At 33.5% G+C, this 23,617-nt stretch overlaps 1 protein-coding gene across 1 annotated transcript in view; it reads right to left on the bottom strand.

Moving 5' to 3' along the window:
• Positions 1-3,688: 3,688 nt before the first annotated feature.
• Positions 3,689-23,617, bottom strand: part of LOC128998139 (E3 ubiquitin-protein ligase SIAH1B-like) — a 34,018-nt gene continuing 14,089 nt past the window's right edge. The window contains exons 4-6 of the mRNA XM_054424142.1: positions 11,857-12,096; positions 10,700-10,892; positions 3,689-8,130 (exon numbers count right to left, since the gene is read on the bottom strand). Of these exons, the coding sequence (XP_054280117.1) occupies positions 7,953-8,130; positions 10,700-10,892; positions 11,857-12,096 (611 nt within the window). The 3' untranslated portion in view covers positions 3,689-7,952. The remainder of the gene's footprint in view (positions 8,131-10,699; positions 10,893-11,856; positions 12,097-23,617) is intronic.

The raw sequence follows: 23,617 nt of genomic DNA, 5'->3' as shown, positions 1-23,617 counted from the left end.
ACTACTTGTCAAAAGAGGTGGAATTTCATGGAGGTTCAAATTTTGATAACACTTAAATTGCTAAATGAACTTTAAAAAAACTCTGGTTTCAACCCTTTTCCCAACTTTTTACTTATGTTACACATTTTCAAACTTATTTGAAGTTTCAAAAGCTGTTATCTCAAAAATTTAAAATGGCAACATGGGTTTCATTACAAACCACATTGTAGCCCTTAAAGTTGGCTACAATTTTTTTATTTAAAGTTTTTTGGTATCTATTGGTTAAAGAGCTGTAGCGAAATTAGTGTATTTTATTGTTTTATTAAAATGGTATTCAAAGTGTTTGCTGTTGTTAATGTACACGTCTAGGTCTCGAATAAAACTAATTATGTCTAAAAAAATAAAATACTACCCAGATTGTTAATCTTGGAAGATGAATAAAGGAAAGAACATAACTGGAAATATTCTTATTTATTTTACAATTCCATAGCTCTAATAGTGCTATGGGGTGGGGGGTGAATTTCAAAATACCCCCAAAAAGTACTTTACATTACCCTAGTAACGTGTATCGAAGCTCGTTTGAATATATGGAGCCGTTTCAAAAATAACCAGGGGTGGACTATTATGGGACACCCATGAATTCAAACGGAGGGTGTTTTTGGCCTCTGGGGATCTCAAAACGAAAAATAAATTGGTCCCAGGTTTTACCCCAAGACCTACTGTAATAGCTTATTCTCTATATAGGAAATTTGCTAAAAAAAATAAAATAAAAATAAATAAAATAAAACCACCAGAATAATAACAACTGTGTGTATTTCAAGGCTCGGTAGAAATTTGATTAAGTACTAAATGGAAAGTCAAAATCAAGCCATAGCTTCTACAAAAAATATTTGCAAGCATAATCTAATACAGTAGACTCCCTCTTATCCGGACTCCTCGGGACCGAGGCCAGTCCGGATAACGGATTTTCCCGTTAAACCAACGTCCCCAAAAACTTGTTATGTAACCCAAATATTTGACTTAAATTTAGGAGAGCATTGTATTTAGACACAAGATCGCTGGTCTCAAATCTTTCCCACGAGAACAGTCGTTTCAATACCACCCACTCCCTGCCGATCTAGTCCGGTTAAACCGATGGGCTGATAAAAATTGTCTGGTTAAAGAGATGTCATTTCCGCCGAGTGTAGTCCAGTTAAACCGATGTCCGGTTAAAAGGTGTCCGGATAAGAGGGAGTCTACTGTAACTTTAATTTCTATAACTAGCTACACTCAATATTCTTTTATCATCTATGATTTAAAATGGATATAAGAAGACATAAACTTGTGACTCTTGTGAGGATTAAGCTTGATTTTATTTTTAAGGTGAAAGATAAACTGTATAGTAAATACAACTAGTGCTGTGTTGATTTGTAAAAAAAAGGAACTTGAAAAAAAATTACTGTATTCGATTTTGTATGATCTTTAAGGAGGTGATCATGTCGATGTCACACTGTATTATATAAATTCTTCTTTATTAAAATTGTTCGACGTTAGAAAAATATACATTATTAATACAACTCATTTGTCTACCAATCTTAAAATTCCAAATCATCTCACGAACAATTTTAGATTTTTGAAAGAAAATGGTGCAAGAAATATTTTCTCTGGCTCATCATTTCTCCAAATTCCTTGCCCAACACAACTTTTTATTAGATAGTAACAGCATGTTATGCCTGCAGTACACTATCGCCGAAAGTAGGCAAACCAAGACGAGCGCGATAGTGTACTCGGTGTGCTCGTGTACATTCGAGGTATTTCGTATCGCCAACATTCGTGTTCGGGTGCGCTCGCTTTTTTGGCAGTCTCCCATTGCGAATCAAACGAGACAAACTAGGATGAATGCCGAGCGCAGACAGGCACAAACATAGCCAGTACACGCTCGCTGTCATTCGTAGTCACGGACGCTCTCTTTCTACAGTATTTACTGCAGTGGTTGTGTAGTTAGAATTACTTTTAGTTTTTGTTATTTAATTATTTACTACTAGCTCATATAGATAAATTGTACAAAGTATGGAGTGTTCTAATGTGTAAACACTGTTATTTTGGAACTACACCATAGTTCTTTGGCCGTGGGATAATTTAATTGTATATACATATATAAAGTATCGCTTAAGAAAACCAACATTTTAATGGAAAAAGGAAGCATTAATTTTAAATTACTAAGCCACAGAGAAGTAAGAAACATAGGATACATTCAAGTGGTGTCTAACACCAAACGGCAACTATAGAATTCCCTCTAGAATTTTCTAGAATAGTCTTCGACGTTAGCGTCCATGCTGTAAAAAGTTTGGTGCAATGTTTTGCCGCAAATACCCAATATTGGGTTCAGCACAGTTCGGCCGAAGTTAGCCAGCCGATAGTGTACATGGATAGTTCGGGCTGCACATTCGTGGTCGCAATCTGACCTGAACATTCAGGCAAATGTTCGGTGATAGTGTACTGGTAGATTTAGGCTTAGTTGTAGCAAACAAACAACCAAACTACAACAGTTTAATTATTATCCATAAGAATAACATGGGAATTTTAAATTTACAATTTTTAAAATTATCTCTTTATACAACAACACTTCAATATATAAAATTATTTCCTTTTTTAAGCTCAATAAAATGGTTTGGAGAGAAATTGTAAAATTTTGTGTTTTAAGGGTCAGAAATCAGAAACCCCAGTTCCCATAGTCCGATTATGCTGGTTTGCGTACTTGTTTAAATAAACATAGATTTACAGGTTTGTACCAAATTTCAACAAAATTGGATCATTTTTGCTTGAGCTATTTCGGTAACATATATATATGCATTTGGACGGATGGTGTTTTGGCCTCTGGGGACCTCAAAACGAAACAGTAAATCGTTCCCGGGTCTAGGTCTTACCATGAGACCTACGAATAGCTTATTCCCTATATGGGTAATTCGCTAAAAACAATTTTTCACGACATTTTGGGATCTGGAATCGGATCCCATCCTCAGATCAAAAAAGTACCTAAAACATACTGTAATAAGATTAGGCTTCATTTTGGTTTTTGCGTGACATTATAGTTCTGACTACTATAACGTTTTCTTTGTGGTTATTCTATGTGTTTTCCTGCTTTAGGTCGGTTTCCTTGGCAATCTTGTGATGTTTTAGGTACTTTCTCACCCGAGGATGAAATCAGATTCCAGATTCAAAAATAATGTGAAAACTTGTTTATTTTTTTACTTATTGTGATGGAAAATATTTCCTTAAACCAAAACTTCAATAAAAAAAAAAATACAAATAGTGATTATTTATAGAATAATAATTAAAAGAAATCAATTCATTCTGGCATATAAAATAAATCCTCATCTCAACTAAAGAAAAGTCAGAAAGTTTTTTAATATTTCCGTTGCTAAATTTGATAACTTACAGGAAAAATAACGTATTAAAATAAATTATAAGCAAACAACAATTTTCTGCTGTGGCTTAGTTTAATTAGCATTTCGAAAAAACCGATCACATTGCACACTGATTAGGTAACGAAAAAAGACTCAAGTTTAAATTACTTTTGGCCCAGCTACCAATAAAGAATTTGATAGATTTTATTTAAATTGATAAAAGTCTAAACCAAATAATAAAGCACTCAACAGGTCAGAAGGAAGACTTAAGTAATAAATTCATAATATTGGGTGGAATTTGTGTGTAGAAAGAAAAAGAAGCATTTTCATAACCAGCTTTATTAGGACATTTTATTTACATATAAACATTTAGCTTGTATGTCCAATAACAGAGGTATTGACTACATCATACATATGAATCAATAAATTATAACTCAAAACTCAATTATAAAAAAAAATTTTGTGACAAAATATGTAGCACACCTAAGTTGCGGTTATGAATGAAGGCAACAAAAATATAGTGATCAAACTTTTGTGGTATATCTATACCATAGTTGAACAATTGTAATCAAACCTAAATGATAAAGAAATCATTTAGTAACAAATGATTGACTGGTGCCTTAATCACTTTCTTACTTTGGCATTGTATTATGGACAACTAAAGAATGTGCATTGAGCATTTAGTAATAAGCTTGGGTATGTTGCTACAGAGCTGTGTTTACAAACCTTATAAACAACAAAGTTTCCAGGTGACAACCTTTACTAGGTGTACAAAGCAGTTGTCTGCTTGCAATATTGAGCGGAGCAAGAATATCAATTCAATAATTTTGGAAAATGTAACAACGAAATGTTTGTTCCCAATGGGCTCGGGTTCACATGAATGGAATGTTTACAAGCAGTATTCAAAGACAATGCTAAATCTGGTTCACATAAATGGGATGATACTTTGATACTTTGCAATGAAACTTACCGTATCCAAAGTCAATGCTACTATTGTCGAATGTAAACATCGTATTTCTACTTTCATTTTTTAAAGTCAATGGTACATTTGGTTCAGGTAAAAGGGATGTATACTTGCAGTATCCAAAGTCATTGGTACATCAGGTTTACGTAAATGTGATTTCTACTTGCAGTTTCCAAAGTCAATGGTACATGTGTTTCATATAAATGGGATGTCTATTAGCAGTATCTAAAGTCATTGGTGCATAGGCTCTAATAGGTATTTAATTTTGTAGTATATTAAGCTTATGCTCAACGGTATTGATCCGATAGTGTTTCCTTTTTTCTGTATTTGTAATGTGCTTTAATAAATATACATGGTAAAATACAGCAATTTTCGATGCTACAACAGATATCAATTTTTCCTACAGTTACCTGACAAAATGGGTTTCCTTGCACTGATTATAACACACAAAGTAGCTGATTCCTGCATTTACTTACTTTCATACACTCATTTTACTTTCCCACACTCCAGTATTTCAACCAATCAACACATAATAGTGTGCTTGCATTATGAACGTAATACGTGTACGCTTGAAAACAAGTTGGCAACACTATTAAATCAATCAGCTGATGCAATGTTTATTTGTCGTTCAACGATTTGGACTTAACTTAATCCATAAACTGTTGTTGAGTGTAGAATAAACATTACAAAACCAAAAGAGATATTCATATTTTCATTCATTACTCAATCAAGTCTTCAGTTGAATGAATTCATTAAAATTGTAGTCTAATGCGTAGTCACATTGTTTGGATAAAATGTTGTAAGTTAATGAGCTCAAAACTCTTTGGTAAACAGATAGTGAGAAACCACAATTTTTTATTTGGAAAAAAGCTTTGAAACTTACTCTAAACAATATTTATTTTAATTTTTATTTGTGAAGGGAATTTGGAATAAATCTATCTATTTCTAAATGGTCAATCATCAGTTATCAACCACTAAGATGGGGACAACACAATCTGAGTGAAGGATGAGTGTAGAATGGTGTGAGATGATCTCTGTAGTCAGTACGGTACTAGTGTGACCAAGATCAGTTGTTTCATTAGCAAGGATTATTTATCTAAAGCCCAATGATCAGGAATGGTTGTGTCCAGTTTCGAATCATCAAAAACCTACTGACGTTTCTCAGCATCAAACCAGCAGCCTTTTGATTGTTAGTCAATCACTATAACCACTCGATTACCCAGAAAGTCAGAGATATCCATGGGACAAAACTCAGCAGTGATTAAGGTCCACAAAATATATTAATTTAAAAAATCAACTCATAAATAATACAAGTAACTAGTAACTTATAAATAAATCTTTTATTATTTTTCATGTTTATAAAATAACATATCAACTGTTAATATGTTGGGGTTCTCAAAAAAACTGGTTTGTGAATCATAAAAATAAAGAACTGATACTCCCAGCAGTCTAATCACAATAATTATGAATGGAATTACACAGTAGTATGTTCAAAGTTGTATACTAACTAGTACAACTGGAATATTAATATTAATGCACCTTTATGTATTTAAATCTACAAATATCACTATTGGTATACAGAGTAGAATTTTCTAGCATAGTCAGAAAAAAATCAAGATTATGCCAGTGGTTTATTACACTGGCATAAAAGCGAGTCACAATTTATTAAAATGATAAGTTTAAAACGATAACGTTATTATGTGTCTACTAGAAATACTTTAGTAAAGTATAGTAAGATTTAAGTGCTTAGCAGAAATTTAAGTCCATAGGCAAACATGGAAAATTTAGACTGACATTATTTAGACCAGACATGTGTAATATACATATTTACTATATGCCCATCCCTAATTTATGATATACACGTACACATGGACATCTCTTTGGGTACATAATTTGTCAGCAGTTATAAACAAAAGAATCAATCAAGGGAGGAGCTTTCAAATTTATTCAGTTTTAAAATGTTTGTCAATTACTTTTTCTAAATAGATTAAGATGAGAATAATTTAAAGATATTTTTTTAAGAGTCACATTCCTGGCATTATAGTAATTTCTTGTAGTAATGTGCCATACTGGAATAGTATCCAAATTCAAGATGTACATATGACCATTTGCCTATAGATTACAAGACAACTTCATTAATAACTACAAAAATACATTTATTGAAATTTAATGATAAATTAAAGGCCTCACTTATACCAAGAGCATCAGTTCATTCTTGATAGTAAATTTATGAATCATTTCATGAAAACCCTGACATTAAAAAGTGATGAGATATTATCAAACTAAAATATACACTAGGCGCAGCCTCCACCTTCCCAGCTGCGCTGCACACAAATGATTGTGAATATTTAAATACTACATCTAAAAAAATTAAATATTTGTTAAAATTATGGCTTTACCATGATACTTTACATATAAACAAATTATACACGTTTAAGTTTACATAATCATACAATTCATCTCGGCTTGGCCAAGTACTACTGTCACTTTACATGATCGAGTGTTTTTTATTTACGTAATTTGTAAAAGGTAACATTCAAATCACTTAAAAAAATGTATTTGTTACATATTCACCCTTTAGTTTTGTGGCAGTTAAACATTTGCTGCTATGGGGGAACGTCTGTACCTCTACTTGGCTGACCACATGTAACAAACAATCAGATACAAAGATTTAATAACACTGCACACACCGGAACGGTGGCGGTATTGGTGAGTTTTTTCATCTCCCCCATCCACCATCACTGCCGCGGAATAATCGCTGGGGCGTTCACACCGAAGCGATTCCGCACCGCTGCGGTGACAGCAGTCTACAGCAATTTTTTGTCGTCATTTATGAATATGAAATCAACAAGTGCGGTGTGTTGTTAGTTAGAAATATGACAGACGACGAGGAAGAACTGCTGCTAGTGTTCGATGTAGCTGAAGATGACGATTGCAAAGATAACATGGGGCATACATAGTGGGTACATGACATCAACAAAAGGTGATTTAAACATGGCGAATACCATACATTGATGCTTGAACTGAGGACTGAGGACCAACATTATTGCCATGTGTTTGCTTGGAGTAATGGACGCAAAATGACTCGTCGCACTGTCACCGCTGGGTGTGAAATGAACATGCTGCATCTCAGCGGTGCAGTGGTTCGGGCGGTATACCACTACCGCTCCCACCGCTCCGGTGTGGTCTCTCGCATTTACTTCCATTATACTAAATCACCGTGTGAATATCGCACCGCTCCGGTGTGTGCACCGCTTTATGAACACACGAGAAAAAACACTTTCCTTTACCCTTAGTGACAAAACCGAAATAACCAGACAACCTTTTACATAGTAAATGTAATATACTCTTCATTAATAACAAAAAATGTAGTCAAAATATGCTGCCACCTCATACATACTTACCAACATGTTTCTTTCTGTTCTAGCTTCGGTATGTTTATAAATTATCAAACTATTAAGAAGCTCGTAGAACTGGACATTAACAATTTGGCTTAAATATTTAAGGGAAGGCGGTGACTAAGCCTTCTATCACAGGGTAATAACTCTCAAAATATAACTAAACAAAGTGAACGATAACATATGATAAACTGAAAATGAGATGTGTATTGTCTATGGTTTACTTTACACCATGGAGATTGTGACGTTAATACCGAGATTCCCTGTGTCAGCAAACAGCTGGGCAATAGTTGTATCAAACACGAGGCAGTCAGAATTGAGGATTGCGGACGACACTCCCTCGTGGATGCTGCGCGGAGTCGCTTCCCAAGTCAACCTCCGCCTGTGACCGTTGAGCTCCAGTCTGTGGAGCAAAAACACATTGTGTAGACTACAATACAACACACATAACCAGGGATGATTGTTTAACCTAGATCAATTTCAAACAAGGGGAAAATCATTTTAACTGCCCTTTTCTAGGAATTTAGAGGCTTCCATCCATTCCCATCCTTATTGTCGTGATACAAAAGAATTGTTGCCTCGCAGGTCTTGATTTTTTATTAAGCACCCAAGAAAATAACAAGAAAAACAATCACTAACTTTAAGAAATGTTTCAAGTGTGATGCTATTGATTAATTGTATCAATTACTTCATTAAAATATGTGTGTAAATTAATAAACACATTAATCATAATAATCAATGTGGTTAAAATTCAACTTTGTGTGTGTTACCCAGTTTCCTACTTCCAACAGTAATATTGTGCAGTATTTTGTTATAGAAGAGGTAGTGTTTTTCAAACTAAATGTAATCATTAAGTTGGGAGTGAGTGTTGCAGTCACAAGTGTAGGATGGATAAGTGAGGAAATGGAGATACAACTGTAGATTAAAAGTGACAAGGGAGAATGATATATATCCGTGATCCATGAGTGAAACAGATTCAGCCAATTAATTATAGTTGGAAGTGACAGCTAGACTGGTACATCCCACTTAGTGGCACATTGCCTCGTCTGACCAAGCCCCCCCCTCCCCACACCTAACACCTCAGACATCGACCCCCCCCCCTCACAACAATTCAACAACAATTGGGGGACCAAAAAATTTTCAGGGATATTCTATGTGTTAAATATAAGGCAACAATCCAAAATATATGGTAAAGCAGCACATTTGGTGAAATTTACCTATTTCACAATAAAGTAAGCCTACAAATATTTACATATATCATTATTGCTCTCCAAAGATTATTTTTTCACATTTGTTATAACTTTCAGATTTTAGATGTCACCACTGTTTTATTGTTATCATTACTAGTCACATTGCATATGTTTCTCTTAATTGTTATAACTTTCATATTTATGACAACTTCAATATTTTATATGCCACCACTGTTTATTGTCACATTGCTCGTCACATTGTTTCGTCTTATTAATGAAAACTGTTTTCTGTTTTATATCATTGTTATGTCAAATAACAGATTGACTCATTACTTTAGGCAGTTTTGTTCCTATCTTTTTTTGTTTTTCTTGTCACACTTCATATCATTCTTCCTATGTTGCTCAGATTTGTATTTCTAGATTGTAAATACTGCAATAATTAATTGTCACAGTGGTTTGTTTATATTGTACTGCACATTCTTGCTGTCAAATGTATATCATGTTATCTTAATGCTTGTACTAATTTAAGTCTATATTGTAAACTGGTTTATGCCGTCAATAAACAAATTTAATTGAATCATATACACATTTTGTCAGTTGGCAAAAGGCATTGGTTCATTGACTCTGCATATCAAAGTTCACAGTAAAATTAATTAGCTGAATCATATCCCACCTATCCTGTCTCTCAACACAAACACTTTACACCGATCATCATAAAATATTTTAGAAAATTTGTTTTTTTTTAAAGTCAGTTTTATTAAGCTTCTTTCTTGGTAAAAGATGAATTTTCAATATTTTTTAATGTTATAACAATTGGGAATAAATTACATAATCACTCTTATCAACTTTTGAGGGGAAACATGAAGGATGGACGTTTTCATAGAATGCCTGATTTAATATTATCAGGCATTTATTCTGATATAATTTTATTCCAGATTATTGCTATATCCAGTGGGGTTAGACAAAGATTCAATTTAAAACAGCTGATTTTGGTAAACAATAACAATGGAAACTTATCAAACCATATGATAAGCTTATGAGTACTGATTTAGTGACAGAAAACCTTTTTCCATATTGTCAGGAAATGTGAACGGTCATAGTATGAATGGTTCCAAGTCCCATTGACTTTTGTATTTTAATAGTATTATTAAATCCTTTCTTATATATTTTTATTTTTACCTTATTTATCCTTTTTAACTTTTAATTTTTTATCATGAGGTTTTAAGTTAAGTTATCTGCTGTAGCCCCCTGGTGAAAGTGTTTTTCCTTTTTAATTATGTATTGGCATGTAGAGTAGTATAAAGTATTTTAAATTGATTATAAGTTGAATGGACATCAAAGATTCTGTAGTAAATGGACTGATACAACTCGTTCCCCACGCACAGGCTTTGCGTATGTGGGGACCATCCTTTATATGTATATTATAATTTTTGTAAGATATTTTTTGTTTGGAATAAATGATTTTTGATTTTTTTTTATAGTCTAGAACATAGGGTGAATTGGGAGCAAAGAATCCGTACACTCGGTTTGGTGCCTGAAATTGATTTGTTTTTCCACTCAATAATACTACCAATTTTAGTTTTAACGTTAAGTTAATATTTTAAATGTTTCTCGCGATGTTATGCAATATGTAATACAATTTAATGATCTTTGGAGATTTTAAATTGGAGCTCTAATGCAATGAAACTAGTTATCTTATAACATAAACCCAAAATAGGTTGACAACGACGAAAAGCTAAGTAATCTATATATAATGGTTAATTTGGAATCGTTTAAACTCACCTATACGCAAAGTTTTCTGCTTGCTTGCGTGAGCCGATGAGCTGCACGATGGCGAAGAATTGCTGATGGCCATCATACTTCTCTTGCTTTTCAAGAACTAACATAAAGTTGTGACCGAAGCACGACTGCATCATTACCCAGTCTACGGCCCCAGGCAAGTTTATGTCTGTAGCGAGGAAAACTATATCTTCTCCTAAGGATAAGAAAAATATTTGATTATTTATGTCTGGAAGAATTTGCCCAAATTGTATTAAACTAAACTCAGTATATCAGGGGACAACATACTGTGAAATGAACATGCTGATATTGGATATGAACATGCTGGATTTAGCATTGGAGATCAAAAACTCAACCAAGTGTACCTTACCCAAGGATACCCAAGGATGCAATTTCAATAAGGAAAAATCTGACAAACGCTATTCTACTCTTAAGTTGAATTATAGAAGATTTCAATAATCTTACTGAAATAGTAAAATACAAAAGACAACAATCAGTTTTTACAAATTCCTAGGGAGTTAATTGATTCATTGACTGGACTAATAATTAATAGGCATAATTTTGGAACAAAGATATAATTTCACCTAAATATATATAAAACAGTTTGCGGGACGAGTAAGTTATCATTGATAAGTAATCATTTTGGCTACTAATACAATCATAATTTTGGCTACATACATAATAATAATACATAGCATCTTTAAAAAGTAAGGAGCATTTTAAATATCAAGATAATAACGTAAAACAGTGAGAGTACAGTAAAATCCCTTACAACTGCTTTCCATTACCTAGAAATCATAAGAAAAAGTTGAAATCAATTAGAAAATTAGCTAGCTACGCAACAGGAATATTCCGCTGTAATCATGCGGGTAGTTGGTCGGTATTGGCCTAAGTCATTGTTGCAGCAACTGCTGTTAAGATTAAGTTCAGAAAACAATGATCGATTATTACAAGAAAAATATTAGGTATATATAGTTGTAGATTTTAAGATGGCATTAATTAAAATGATGTAAAATCAATTACGGATCAAATCTGTTACAGATTTTTATGAACCGATATAGCTTTTAAATTCCAACCATTGACTACCTACCCAAAAATCCCATTTTTCAAAAGAGCCTTGCCCCCTTTATTTCCTGCAGTATATTGTGATTGTGACTTGCCTTGGAGTGTAGTGATGGACTTGTGAGACATCATCAGGTGAGGCATGACTTGCTCTAAAGCTCCTTGCCACTTACAGCTGGCACCGGGACAGGGACAGGAGTACGGACGGTACTCGCAGATCTCTTCATGCTCTGCTTTCTGAGTATGAAGCAACGACATGGAGCATCCGGAAGTGGAATACTTGCACGGGAACAGCACTGTGCTGGCTACCTTCTCCATGGCCAAGTTCCTTATGTTCCCTAGACAACAAACACTTATATAAATCAGCTCATAACAATTATATTTATATACGTCTGTAAAATATGTGACATGGTGATTGTCGAATGCTGGTGTCTCATAGTTCATCATTAGCAGCAGGGTAGATCCATCAAAATCGTCACATTTGTCTAGGTAGCCAAGTTGTCATAGTGCTCACTCTCAAATACGGCAGTTACTGGTTAGATTACAAACAAAATTGTTTCCAGACCCAGATGCCATTTGTCATTGGGCTATCCATTAATGATGCTGGTCAAGATCAGGGTTTAGACCGTTCCCCTACAAAAGTTTTAAAAATGCCAAGGTGTAAAAATGCACACAAAAAGGGCTAGGTTATTCAGTGTCCAATGACAGTAAAATTCCAGAACAATTCCAGGTCAAAACTTGTTGCTCAAAAAAGAAACTAATTTTTTTGAACTTTCTATTACATTGAAAAAGCATAGAACCTGCATTAACTCCAATACTAGAAGAATACAAACACATTTTAAAATTATAAAAATTAAGATGAATACAAGACACACAAAATATAAAAAATAGTAAAAAAACTAGCAAACTTGTTTTGTTATTTTCTGTAGGATAAGCGGTTACTAAACAAAACTTACAAATTTTTTAAAAACAAATAACATAAAATAAATTAAACAGTGAATCAAGTGCAACAATTGAATTGACCAATAATTATCAGACAAAAAGAAAATAAATGTTTCAAATCGTACATTGTTAGTAGTGTTCAGGAAAGTGCAAAATCGTACATAGACTATTTATTTTGGGTTCAATATTGTTTATTTGTTTTGGTTCATTGCAGTAACCAACCGATGTAGTTACATTTTAATCCAGGGATTTTAAATGCCAAATACAAATCATAAACCTTAATTCTCAAATTTTTAATTGAATCGTTGCTTTGAATCAAAAGCGTTTTGCTACTTCGCCCACCCCTACCTAATAAAGATATTAATAATGGAGGACTAATAAAAATATTAACAATGAAAATTTTGATATTTTAAAAATTGTACAGCCATTGAATAGAACAATTGTCACTAATTAGGATATAATGTGAGAAACATCATTAAAATTAATTAAATAACTTCAAGAACTTGGTTACAATTAATAAAGATAAAGAACAAACTGTACAAAGGTATTTTGTGGTGAAACTAAAATTTGTCAAGTATTTGAATAGTTTCAATAGTGAATCTATTGGAGTTAATAATTACAACTATAGTCTAGTTTATTTTCTTTTCTTACTATGACTGTAAGTTAGACCAAGTATGCCATGATAAGGCCTATGACAAACAATAAGCTATTACAAACTCACATTAAAGCCACAACTAACTGTTCACCACAAGTCCGTCGCAAGCCATTTCAAGAGACTGATCTACATTTAGATTTCAATCCTAGCAGTTGTCAGTTACACCAGACATTTATGTTCTGTATTACCATAAAACTATAAGTGGTTCAGAAAGAGAACAATAGGTAGCAGCATATTGGCAGCAATGCTCCATGGCATTTTACTTAGTAGAAGAGTTAAACTAAGCATGATAAGATCAATCACAACTGTATCAATTCCATAATAAATCTGTCAATTAGTGGCATTAGCAATAAATAACAATGCCAACGTGATTCTTACAGTGTGCATACAATATAAAAACCAGCTGTTATTGCAAACTTTATGTCATGAATTTATCTAAGCTATGAATTATTCACTTGTGTACCTAATGTCAATATTCTTCAGATTTTTCATCTTATATCTTGCAGTTTTAACAAGTGATAGCATCGCAGTTTTAAATTAACAATTAATGTAAGCATAAAATTGAATAAGTTTTTTATAACAGTTGTGTTTATTGTATCATAAGTCATAAACTGAACACGGTACACAAGGAATAGTGAGATCTAGAATTACTTTATTTTAAAACTGTTTAAGCAGGAATCAAAGCAACATAGCAATCATCTTCCGCGATCGATGCGATCTCCTAAAGTAAAACATCTCCCGTGGCAAAGCAACATCCGAGAACATCTCCCACGGTTTCGCTAAAATCCGCGAGTATTCCTTAACGATCGCGGTAACATTGTAACCGTCTTCCATGATCACGGTTACATTGTAGTCATTTACCGCGATATCGGTAACATCTTAATAATGTCCTGCAGTCAAGGTAACTTCGAAATCATTCTCCGCGATCTCGATAAAATCGTTATTATTCCTCCCATCACCAAGATACAATCCAACATTCCAGCCCTCCAGAAAACTTTAAATAATTCAAATCTCCCCAGAAAAAATAAATAAGGTATGCCGAACATTTCCCTCATTTTTGGAACCAAACCTGTTTTCATTACATTTTTACTACCTTGCACTATGCCTTGAATGACAGAACCTGTCTCCTGACCTTCCATCCACCTGGGAAGCGGCCAATGGTTTAAGGCCTGGGCCAGTACCAGATAGACGGAGGTCCAGACAAATTGCTTGGGAGCGAGGTGCAACTGGCACGAGGTAATGTCAGAATATACATAATATGAGATTCTGCTTCAACACATAGCTAGTGCTGACTATTCATAACTGAACTTGTAGGTTTACAATTTTGAAAGGTTTCGATGTAAGTACAGTATATGATTTTAAGAGGAACTAAATTGTATAGATCAACTATATACAACACACTAGTTAATCCGGCGCTATTTTGAAAATTGGTATTGGTTTCTAAACAAAATCGATTGTTAGTGCCGGCCGATACCATCTGTACTGTACCTAGCCAAATAGTACTCATTTCACATAAGTTGACCTTTTTGTATGATATATTAAAAATGTAAAGATATGTTGGTTATGTATAAAGAGCCGTCTCAATTTTGTGATTTTCGAGTGTATTTGTGATTGAAATTCAAGAATCGGAAACCAGGTAATTTCAAAAGTATAGGTTTAAAAGGTTCTGGGGATACTAGTTTTGTTGGCAGGAAAATTTCGTTGCTCCCGTTTTGAAGAGATTTATCTAAAACCAAGTCAAATGAAGATCTCAGAGGCTTTAAATAATATATTATATTGTAGCAAGCATTATAGTTTGAAATGTAAATGAAATTAACTTATTTTCACTCAGGGTCTCCAGCTGACTGGGAAATAATGAATAGTACGTGCATTTTGATGACTGGATAAAGACATGTGAATTGTACGTGAAATGGACAGGGGATTTAAATTTTTGAATAATTGCCAGTAACAGTATATTGCACAGCGCCCATTCATTTACAATGTTCCGTCCGTTCTCTTTCCACGTCATTGCATTATCGCAGGTTACGATGACAATGTTGCTATGATTGTGGAGCGTCACAGATGTTCCAGCCAACGCGGCTATGCCCGACGCAGTGGTGCATAGCTCTTGTCCTTGCTACAAATAGGCCTGTTCTTTGTTGGTACCATAATAGCGGTTATCAGAACCAATAATCTTCCTACTGATGTAAAATTCCCGGGAATTTAAAATTGAGGAAATATTCCCAACCAGCAAGGTAGGTTTAAAAACTGTTACTTAATAGGTAAAACCCTGTAATTATATGGTTGAAATCAACCGCAAAAACTGAAATATATTTTAGTACAAAATTGTAATTGAAATAAATAACTGGGAATTTATAATTTTATAAGCGAAATTGCTCCAATTAATAGGTTCCAATTAAAGGTCACTTTGGAAGTTGTCTGATTAAACAAAACACAAACACTCTTTATGATCAAAAACTATTATAATTGATTTGATACATAAATCAGAAAAATAACCTCGTAAATACCCAGGAAATAAAAAATCTTACCTACTTGGAAAAATTGTTAATTTAACATATCAAATTAAGACTACATATTCAAAACAAAAAGGTTTGATGGGAAATACTTAACGTGGTACACAAACATGCAAAATTTCATTTTGTTGACTATAGCCGTTTCAAAATGGCGGCCATCTAAAATCTTTGACCTCAAATTACATGAAAACCACTAGAGTTACAAAAAAAAACACAAGAATAACAAAATGTGGGAAATTTTATGCCAAATCAAATGACACCTAGATCTAAAAGATCGGACAAGAAACAGTCGAGATATAATTTTTTTAAATAATTAATAATTTTTTTACTGGCTTTTAATTGTTATTGTTTATTCTTTAAAATCATCTGCTACAGAGTACATTACGTAACCTTAAACAGATCTCAATAGTTAAGGTAAAAATAGGACACTTAATATATTTACCATCTAGTAAAAAAACTAAATGTTGATGTTAGGGCAAACCAGCTGTCTTACATTGTTGTAACAATTTAGAAAGGATCAGATGATTTTAAAGAATAGACAATAACAATTAAAATCCAGTAAAGAAATTATTAATTATTAATTATTAAAAAAATTAATAACTCAAAATAATCATGTGATCATCATCTCAAAATCATCCGTCCAACCAGCTGTCTTACATTGTTGTGACAATTTAGAAAGGATCAGATGATTTTAAAGAATAAACAATAACAATTAAAAGCCAGTAAAGAAATTATTAATTATTTAAAAAATTATTAACTCAGCTGTTTCTTGTCCGATCTTTAAGATCTAGGTGTCATTTGATTTGGCATAAAATTTCCCACATTTTGTTATTCTTGTGTTTTTTGTGTAACTCTGGTGGTTTTCATGTAATTTGAGGTCAAAGATTTTAGATGGCCGCCATTTTGAAACGGCTATAGTCAACGAAATGAAATTTTGCATGTTTGTGTACCACGTTAAAATACACAAGTGTGTCAAATTTAAAGTTTGTACCTTGATTCAAACTCGAGTTATAAAGTTATTTATAAAAAACACATACAGACAGACAGACGGAAAACCTGGCTCCGGCGACCCATGTTTATAATGTAAAATATTCATGTATTAACCCAAGGAATAATCCTGTGAATTTTTTCGAGAGAGTTCACAAACACCCTGTATATATGACATCTTCAATAATATATATGATATATCTATGATATATTTTCAATGTTTTAAAATTAAATAATTAAGTTACTATTACATTTAGCTTTAATTCCCCTTTTGTTTGTTGAAACCTAAATGTACCAGTTCTTGTATGGCAATGTTGAAAGTTGTGGGTCTAACAATGCCAAATTGTAAAGCTGGAAAACATCAATGAACAGGAAATTTTTAAATTTACATTGTTATTGAATATGTTAGACCAAAGGATGTTTAAACATGAGTTCTAAGAATAATGCTTTGTACATAAATACCTCAAGTTTTTGATGATAGTATAAGAATTAAAATCCATTTAGCTTCATAAATTCCAATTTGTTTGTACAGGAAATTAATGCATGGAGTGGCAACTCTTAGATTAAAATGTTTGAATTTACTTAGGTAACATTTAACATAGTTTTTAAGGGTCTGTAACTGTCAATATGTGTCAACACTTGAAACGTTCAAAATTTAAAGATTTTCATAAGTTCCCAATATTTGGGAATCTTCCCGGTCCCGGGCCAAAGAAATATTCCCGGCAATATTCCCATTTTATAAGTTCCCTCCCACTGGGAATATTCCCGGCCCACATCACTATATAAAACAGTTGAAGGTTGTACAGAGAATCGCCTTAAGGTACTGACACATCACTATTCAAGACCAATTAACTATGTTAACAATAACTAATCAATTAATTAAACTATGTTTGTGACATTTAAGCATTACTTTACTAAACTCTAGCTTTCTTAGTATTAATTTTGGTGGTATAATTTAGGATTTCTTAAAATTGGTTATGTAGGCCTATATGTAAAGTAGGGATGGACGAGATTGGATTTTTAGTTCGAGACGAGACGAGACGAGATTTTTTATTTCTCATAAAATTTCGAGACGAGATCGAGACGGGATTTCCCTTCTCATACACAACGGGAAATGCACGTTCAAAATTTTTACCTGATTTTGTAACATTGTTAGATGACTGTTTAAATACAAAAATAATGATAATAGGCAAGAATATTTACAATCTTTTATTAAAAAACATCAGCATAACATTTTTTTATTAATCACGCCTAACTTATTAAAAATGCCTATGATTAGGAAACATAGTGATATCAGTTAGGATAGAGTTCAACTTATCCTAAAATAAAATAAATCATAAAATAAGGCAATATTAATTTTTATAAAATAGTTAGGTACTTGTTTTGACTTTTTATAGTAATAAACATTCCTCACACTGCTTACATTTAACAAAACTTCTCAAATGTTATTAAAGTAATATTATTAAAATAATTAAAGTAATATTTACATTTAAATAATTAATTAAATAAGAACGCCTTCGCAAAGGAAACGCAACTACAACACGCTCCTGTATTGCGGGTATTGCATTGACTTTCTGCAGGCGTTTTAATTTTTTTTTTTTTTTTTTTTTTTTTTAATTCTTGTCTCGATAAAAATCTCGGCCAAAAAGAAATCTCGTCTCGTGTAACGAGATTTAAAATTTCCCGAAAATACATGTCAATAGCTCAAATAAAAGTAGGCCTACCGTGTATTTTTATGTTTTATTCGTAATGTACCTAAGTGTAATATCGTTCGTGTACGTGTTTCAAAACTTCAAGACGCACCCAATGGGGAAGAACAAGGACTTATATTAGGACTGATGATGGCAGTTTATTCTGCCGAAATGCATCTCCTGTAATAGGACACAGCACAAGGATCGACTGGCGGACACAGGTAATTTAACCTTTTATTGTAAGAAAAATTCAAGTTGTAGAGGTTGAATATTACTTTTTTTCATGTCCTACCTTCACATCCTAGGATGCTAGGTTCTAGCCCGGAACTGTTTTTTACATCACTTCAGGCTAGACCTATAGGGTCTTGGCATTATCACATTGATGATTGGCAGAATTTGAACCTGTGACCTCGGGCTCCGAAGCCCCGCATTCTACCACTAGACCAAATAATTGCTCAGCCCAAAGGTTAAATATTACTTAACAAAACCGTTGGTTACTTTTAATCCCTTGATCGTTTTGAGCATGTACAATGCCTGTCTGGCCGATGGGGTGTTACCCTCATGCTGGAAAACAGCTAGGCTTGTGCTTGTGGGGAAGAGGAGGGGAGTCCCAGATCTGCCATCCTCTTTCAGACCTTTGTGTCTGTTAGTCACAGCTGGGATAGTACTCTAGCAGTTTATCTGTTCCCCCCCGACTGAATTCAGCCATAGTCGCTGCGCGAGACCTGCCCCTTGTCAGTACGGCTTCAGGAAGGGGCGATCTACGGTCGACGCTATTGAGGAGGTGAAGCGGGCTGTGGCGCTATGGTGGTTTCTTCTCTTAGCTGGTTGATGGCCAATAAAGTCAAATTTGCAGTATTTTTTTTTCCAAATTTTTACAAATTTGATTGAAATATTAAACAATTTTCTAGCATGCATCTGAACTGGCCTTTTGATGATAAGAAACAAACTTAGACACATATCAATTGCACACTAAAACACAATGAAAATTTAAATCTACAACTTAGTCTATATGGAAATAAAATACTAACGTGCTAGGAAACAATTTTCTGCTCGCACGTAGGAGTTACAAGTCTCAATAAAAAGTGATTAAAATATAATATTAGCTAACATGAAATTACAATATAAATTAATGGCCCCATCTTGACAGATTAAAATACTATTCCTGTTTATAGAAAAAAAGGACATAAAGATTAACAAAGGACTTGACATGTAACAAAATTCTTACTAAATGGATATTTATATATATTATTCTAAAATAAGAAGCCCCTGCTACAGACTGAACATAGTTTAAAATATATAACCGCAAAATCTCTTCATAAATTAAGCGATGTTCCAAATTATCCTCGATAAATTCTTCTCGCTATCTCTATAAATATAGGATGTTATTTTTGTTTAATCTTTATACAATAAGTATTATTGCTGTTGATTAAGGTTATATAGATTAGGTTAGCCTATAAGGAAAATAAGATTCTTCAAGAAGACATACATTTTAACATATTTTTAAAATTAAATTAAGACAACAATCACCGGTTTAGGTAGGCCTAAAATATTCACTGAGTTTTTTGTTTGCATAAGAATTCGTACATATAGGCATACAATGAATGTTCCATATTGCTTGAGTTGACTCAAAATCGTTTTCAATATTAATATTGTCATCATCAATATCACTTAAATTACTTAAAGAATTACGTAAAAGTCATGGAGTTCGTCACATCACTGGAACGGAGATCATAACCCATTTTGAACAACTCACTACGCACGCACATCAAACAACAAAACAAAACCAAACCATAGGTTAAACAATTAATTTGCCACTATTTGCAAACTCACGACAGCTGTTTCAGTTCAGACGGAGAGAAACAACATAATTATAACGATAAAAATACATCGCTAAACAGCCGTCTTCAATGGTCACCATGAAATCCTGAATTAGCTGAACAGATAGTATAAGTAAGCTGGGACATTGATTACGCATATACAGGGTGTTTCAGTAAAGCGAGATTCAGATTCTACATGAAAAAATAAGTCGAAAATGCAGACTAATTTTTTTCTAGATTTCGGCTTAGTTTAGCCGTAAACCGCCATTTTGTATTTTTTTGAAAATAATTAATACCTCAAAAGCCCTTGGATATATTTTCATACAACTTGGTCTACAGGTATAAACATTCTCTGAAAATATCTTTGATCAGGCTTATCAAATTTTAAAATGGTGGCCATTTAAAATATTTAGGGCCGGTTTCTCCAAAGTGGTTTAAACTTTAGAAACGGTTTAACTGTTACTTTAACTGGCTCACCGGTTTCTCCATTGTTCTTTGGAAGTTTAACTTAGGAAAAAGTTAAACCATATTACCAGCTGGTTTAAACCACATATTAGGGTTTAACTCACTGTCTGCACTAAAATACAACATAACCCCAAATTCCACTGTTGAGGCATTGACTACATTCAGTATAATGATCTATAAAAGAGGTTTGTTTTAACTAATATTGTCATGTATTACATATTAGACATTGGTTTTATATTTATTATTTCCTGAATTCATTTAATACAAGATATTTATTTATTTATCTTCAATTATCTTATTACATTTTAAGGTAGAACTGGGTAGTAATAAGTATATATAAGTTTAATAAGAAATAATACGTTTGTGTCAGTTTTAGTTCGGGGAAGACTTGTTCCTAACCCATTTAAGTTTTACGCTAGTTAATAAAAATATTGACTCCTGTGTTAATGATATTTTTCTTATCTTTAATCAATGTCTTATGGAATGGTTCAACTACGTCAATTGAAATTATCTTAATATTTGTTGTTCGTTTGTTCTGTTAGGGTAATCTTTTTCATAGTATTTTGTCTTACTCTTGGGTTTGTGCAGGTTTTTTATGTTTATTTATTACTTTTTTCATTTGGAGAAATAGCCTCTGGATCGTTATTAATCATTGTTATAATCTAAGGCTTACCTTACAATCCAATTGATTTATTGTGGAGACCTAGGTTTCTACGCCGGAGCGTTATCGTCAGTCCTAGGCTAAGCTAAACCTTTTGTGTTTCATCTCTTACTTGAGATATTGTCGGTTGAATAGAATTTTTACAAATACAAACACTGAATATACATAAATATTTACAAAAACATAGTAGAGAGCTTTGATGCAGGGCCATGATCTTGTCAATCCTAACCTCCAATGTTGAGACGTGATAAGGAAGATTTTAATTTATTTAATTAATTTATTTTATTTTTTTTATTTTTATTTATTTTTATTTAATTTCCATATTTGATTATACAACTATTACGAATGCGAGATAATAAACTTGGAATTATTTATATTAGCTGACTTCAGAGTAGCCTATTCCAAATAAACTATGATGTGTCACTCTTTAGAACCTTCAACGTCAGTTGAGTTTAGCATCATAATTAACCTCACTTTTCAGTATCGGTTTTGAGTACAATGATGCGAAGTATCGAGTATCGGCGATTCTTCAAAACCACTGGTATCGAAAGTATCGAGGTAACGAGAATCGGAATCGGCCCATCCCTAGTTTGGCTGAAAGGTAGTGCACTGCTAAGAGTATTTGGAAACAATACAAAAAATAACTCTAGTTCTGGGAAGTACACTAATTGTGTTCCAATTTAAATCTTTTAACTGTGTGAATGAACTGCTGATTTGCTCCTAGATTACCTTCCAAGGGGTGGGAGGATCTTTATCTTTTAGGACAGTTAGGCAGTAGCAAAGGCCCTGAGCACCTGTGTGGTGGAATCAAGGTTGGTAGATAAAGGTATAGATAGGGACTAGGTCCTGTGATACAATAAACAAATAACCTCAAATAAAAAAATCCATGGATTATGGATAAAGGACAATAACGGATAAAAATAGGTAGTATAGTAAAACCTCGAATAACCATCATTCTTTTAACCACCATCTTCTATCCACTAATTCAAAAATGTGTATTTTGCTATTTTCATTGTAGGTTTTTCCCATGCCAATGTTTTGAAAACAATTTAAAGTATACAAATTTTCCAAACTATAGTAAATTATTAAGGCATTTTTGTTATCTTGTATTAATTTAGCCGTGATACACGTCCCACCCGTGACGGTCATTAGAGGTTTTACTGTAATGGTTATTCATGGTTAAAAGGAAGGATATTAGGGAAAACTCACCAATATCAAATGATTCCAAAGTGTTAGTCTCAACATCAATAATGGGTTCCAATCTCGCTGAAAAGTTAGTGTAATTTTATAAGTAGAAATAAATGTGTTACTTTGTCCAGTAATTAATATATAACAAAAATCAAAATAAAAATGGTTTATTCTTTAAGTCCGAGGGCTGTGCAGGAAAAAATTAGATCTTTCGGTCTAGCAGCAGTAGATAGGACTTAGGTGATTATCTAAGCTTGATGCAACAATTAGTGATTCTAAAAACAATGCACATCTACAGTGGCGGCAATAAGAGCCCACAGGCCCCCCCACCCCGCAAGTTTTTTCACCGGCCCCCTGCCCTCCCTCAACCCAATAATCTTTAAAAACATTATGACAAGTATTTCCGCCTAACCTTGCACTTTTGCTTGGGATGGCATCTCCCGAGGCGTACTCATGGTCTTGCATGATCACGACAAAATCGTGAATACTTCCCGTAGTTGTGAAAACATTATCGTAGTCTGGCGTAATTGCAACCAAACCTAGGACATCTACAGATAACAACATCATTGTCTCCCGCGTTCGCGGCCCAATCCCTAATATTTCATGCGGTGATGGAAAAAATAATTTTTTCTGCAATCACCTGCAGAAAAAGAAACGTCATCATCATCTTCTGCAATAGCGTCAAATCTAGAATACCGTGCACGGTCAAGGAAACATTATAATCGTCTTCCATTATTGCAGCAAAATCCTGAACCTCTCCTGGTGTGGACATCATTATCCTCTTCCGCATTTGCGGTAAAATATTGAACATCTCCCGGGTCCGCGGAGACATTGTCATCGTCACCAGCGGGGAAATGTCCTTGCGGCAAAAGCATAATCTTTCACACGGGGAAATGTTCTCGTCGCTATCCGCCAACGTGGCAAAAGCTTAATCATT

Source organism: Macrosteles quadrilineatus, unplaced genomic scaffold, assembly GCF_028750875.1.
Source record: "Macrosteles quadrilineatus isolate MER2022 unplaced genomic scaffold, UCM_ALF_1.0 Scaffold_7__1_contigs__length_78375512, whole genome shotgun sequence".
NCBI lineage: Eukaryota > Metazoa > Arthropoda > Insecta > Hemiptera > Cicadellidae > Macrosteles > Macrosteles quadrilineatus.
This window is presented reverse-complemented; position numbering and strand designations above follow the sequence as displayed.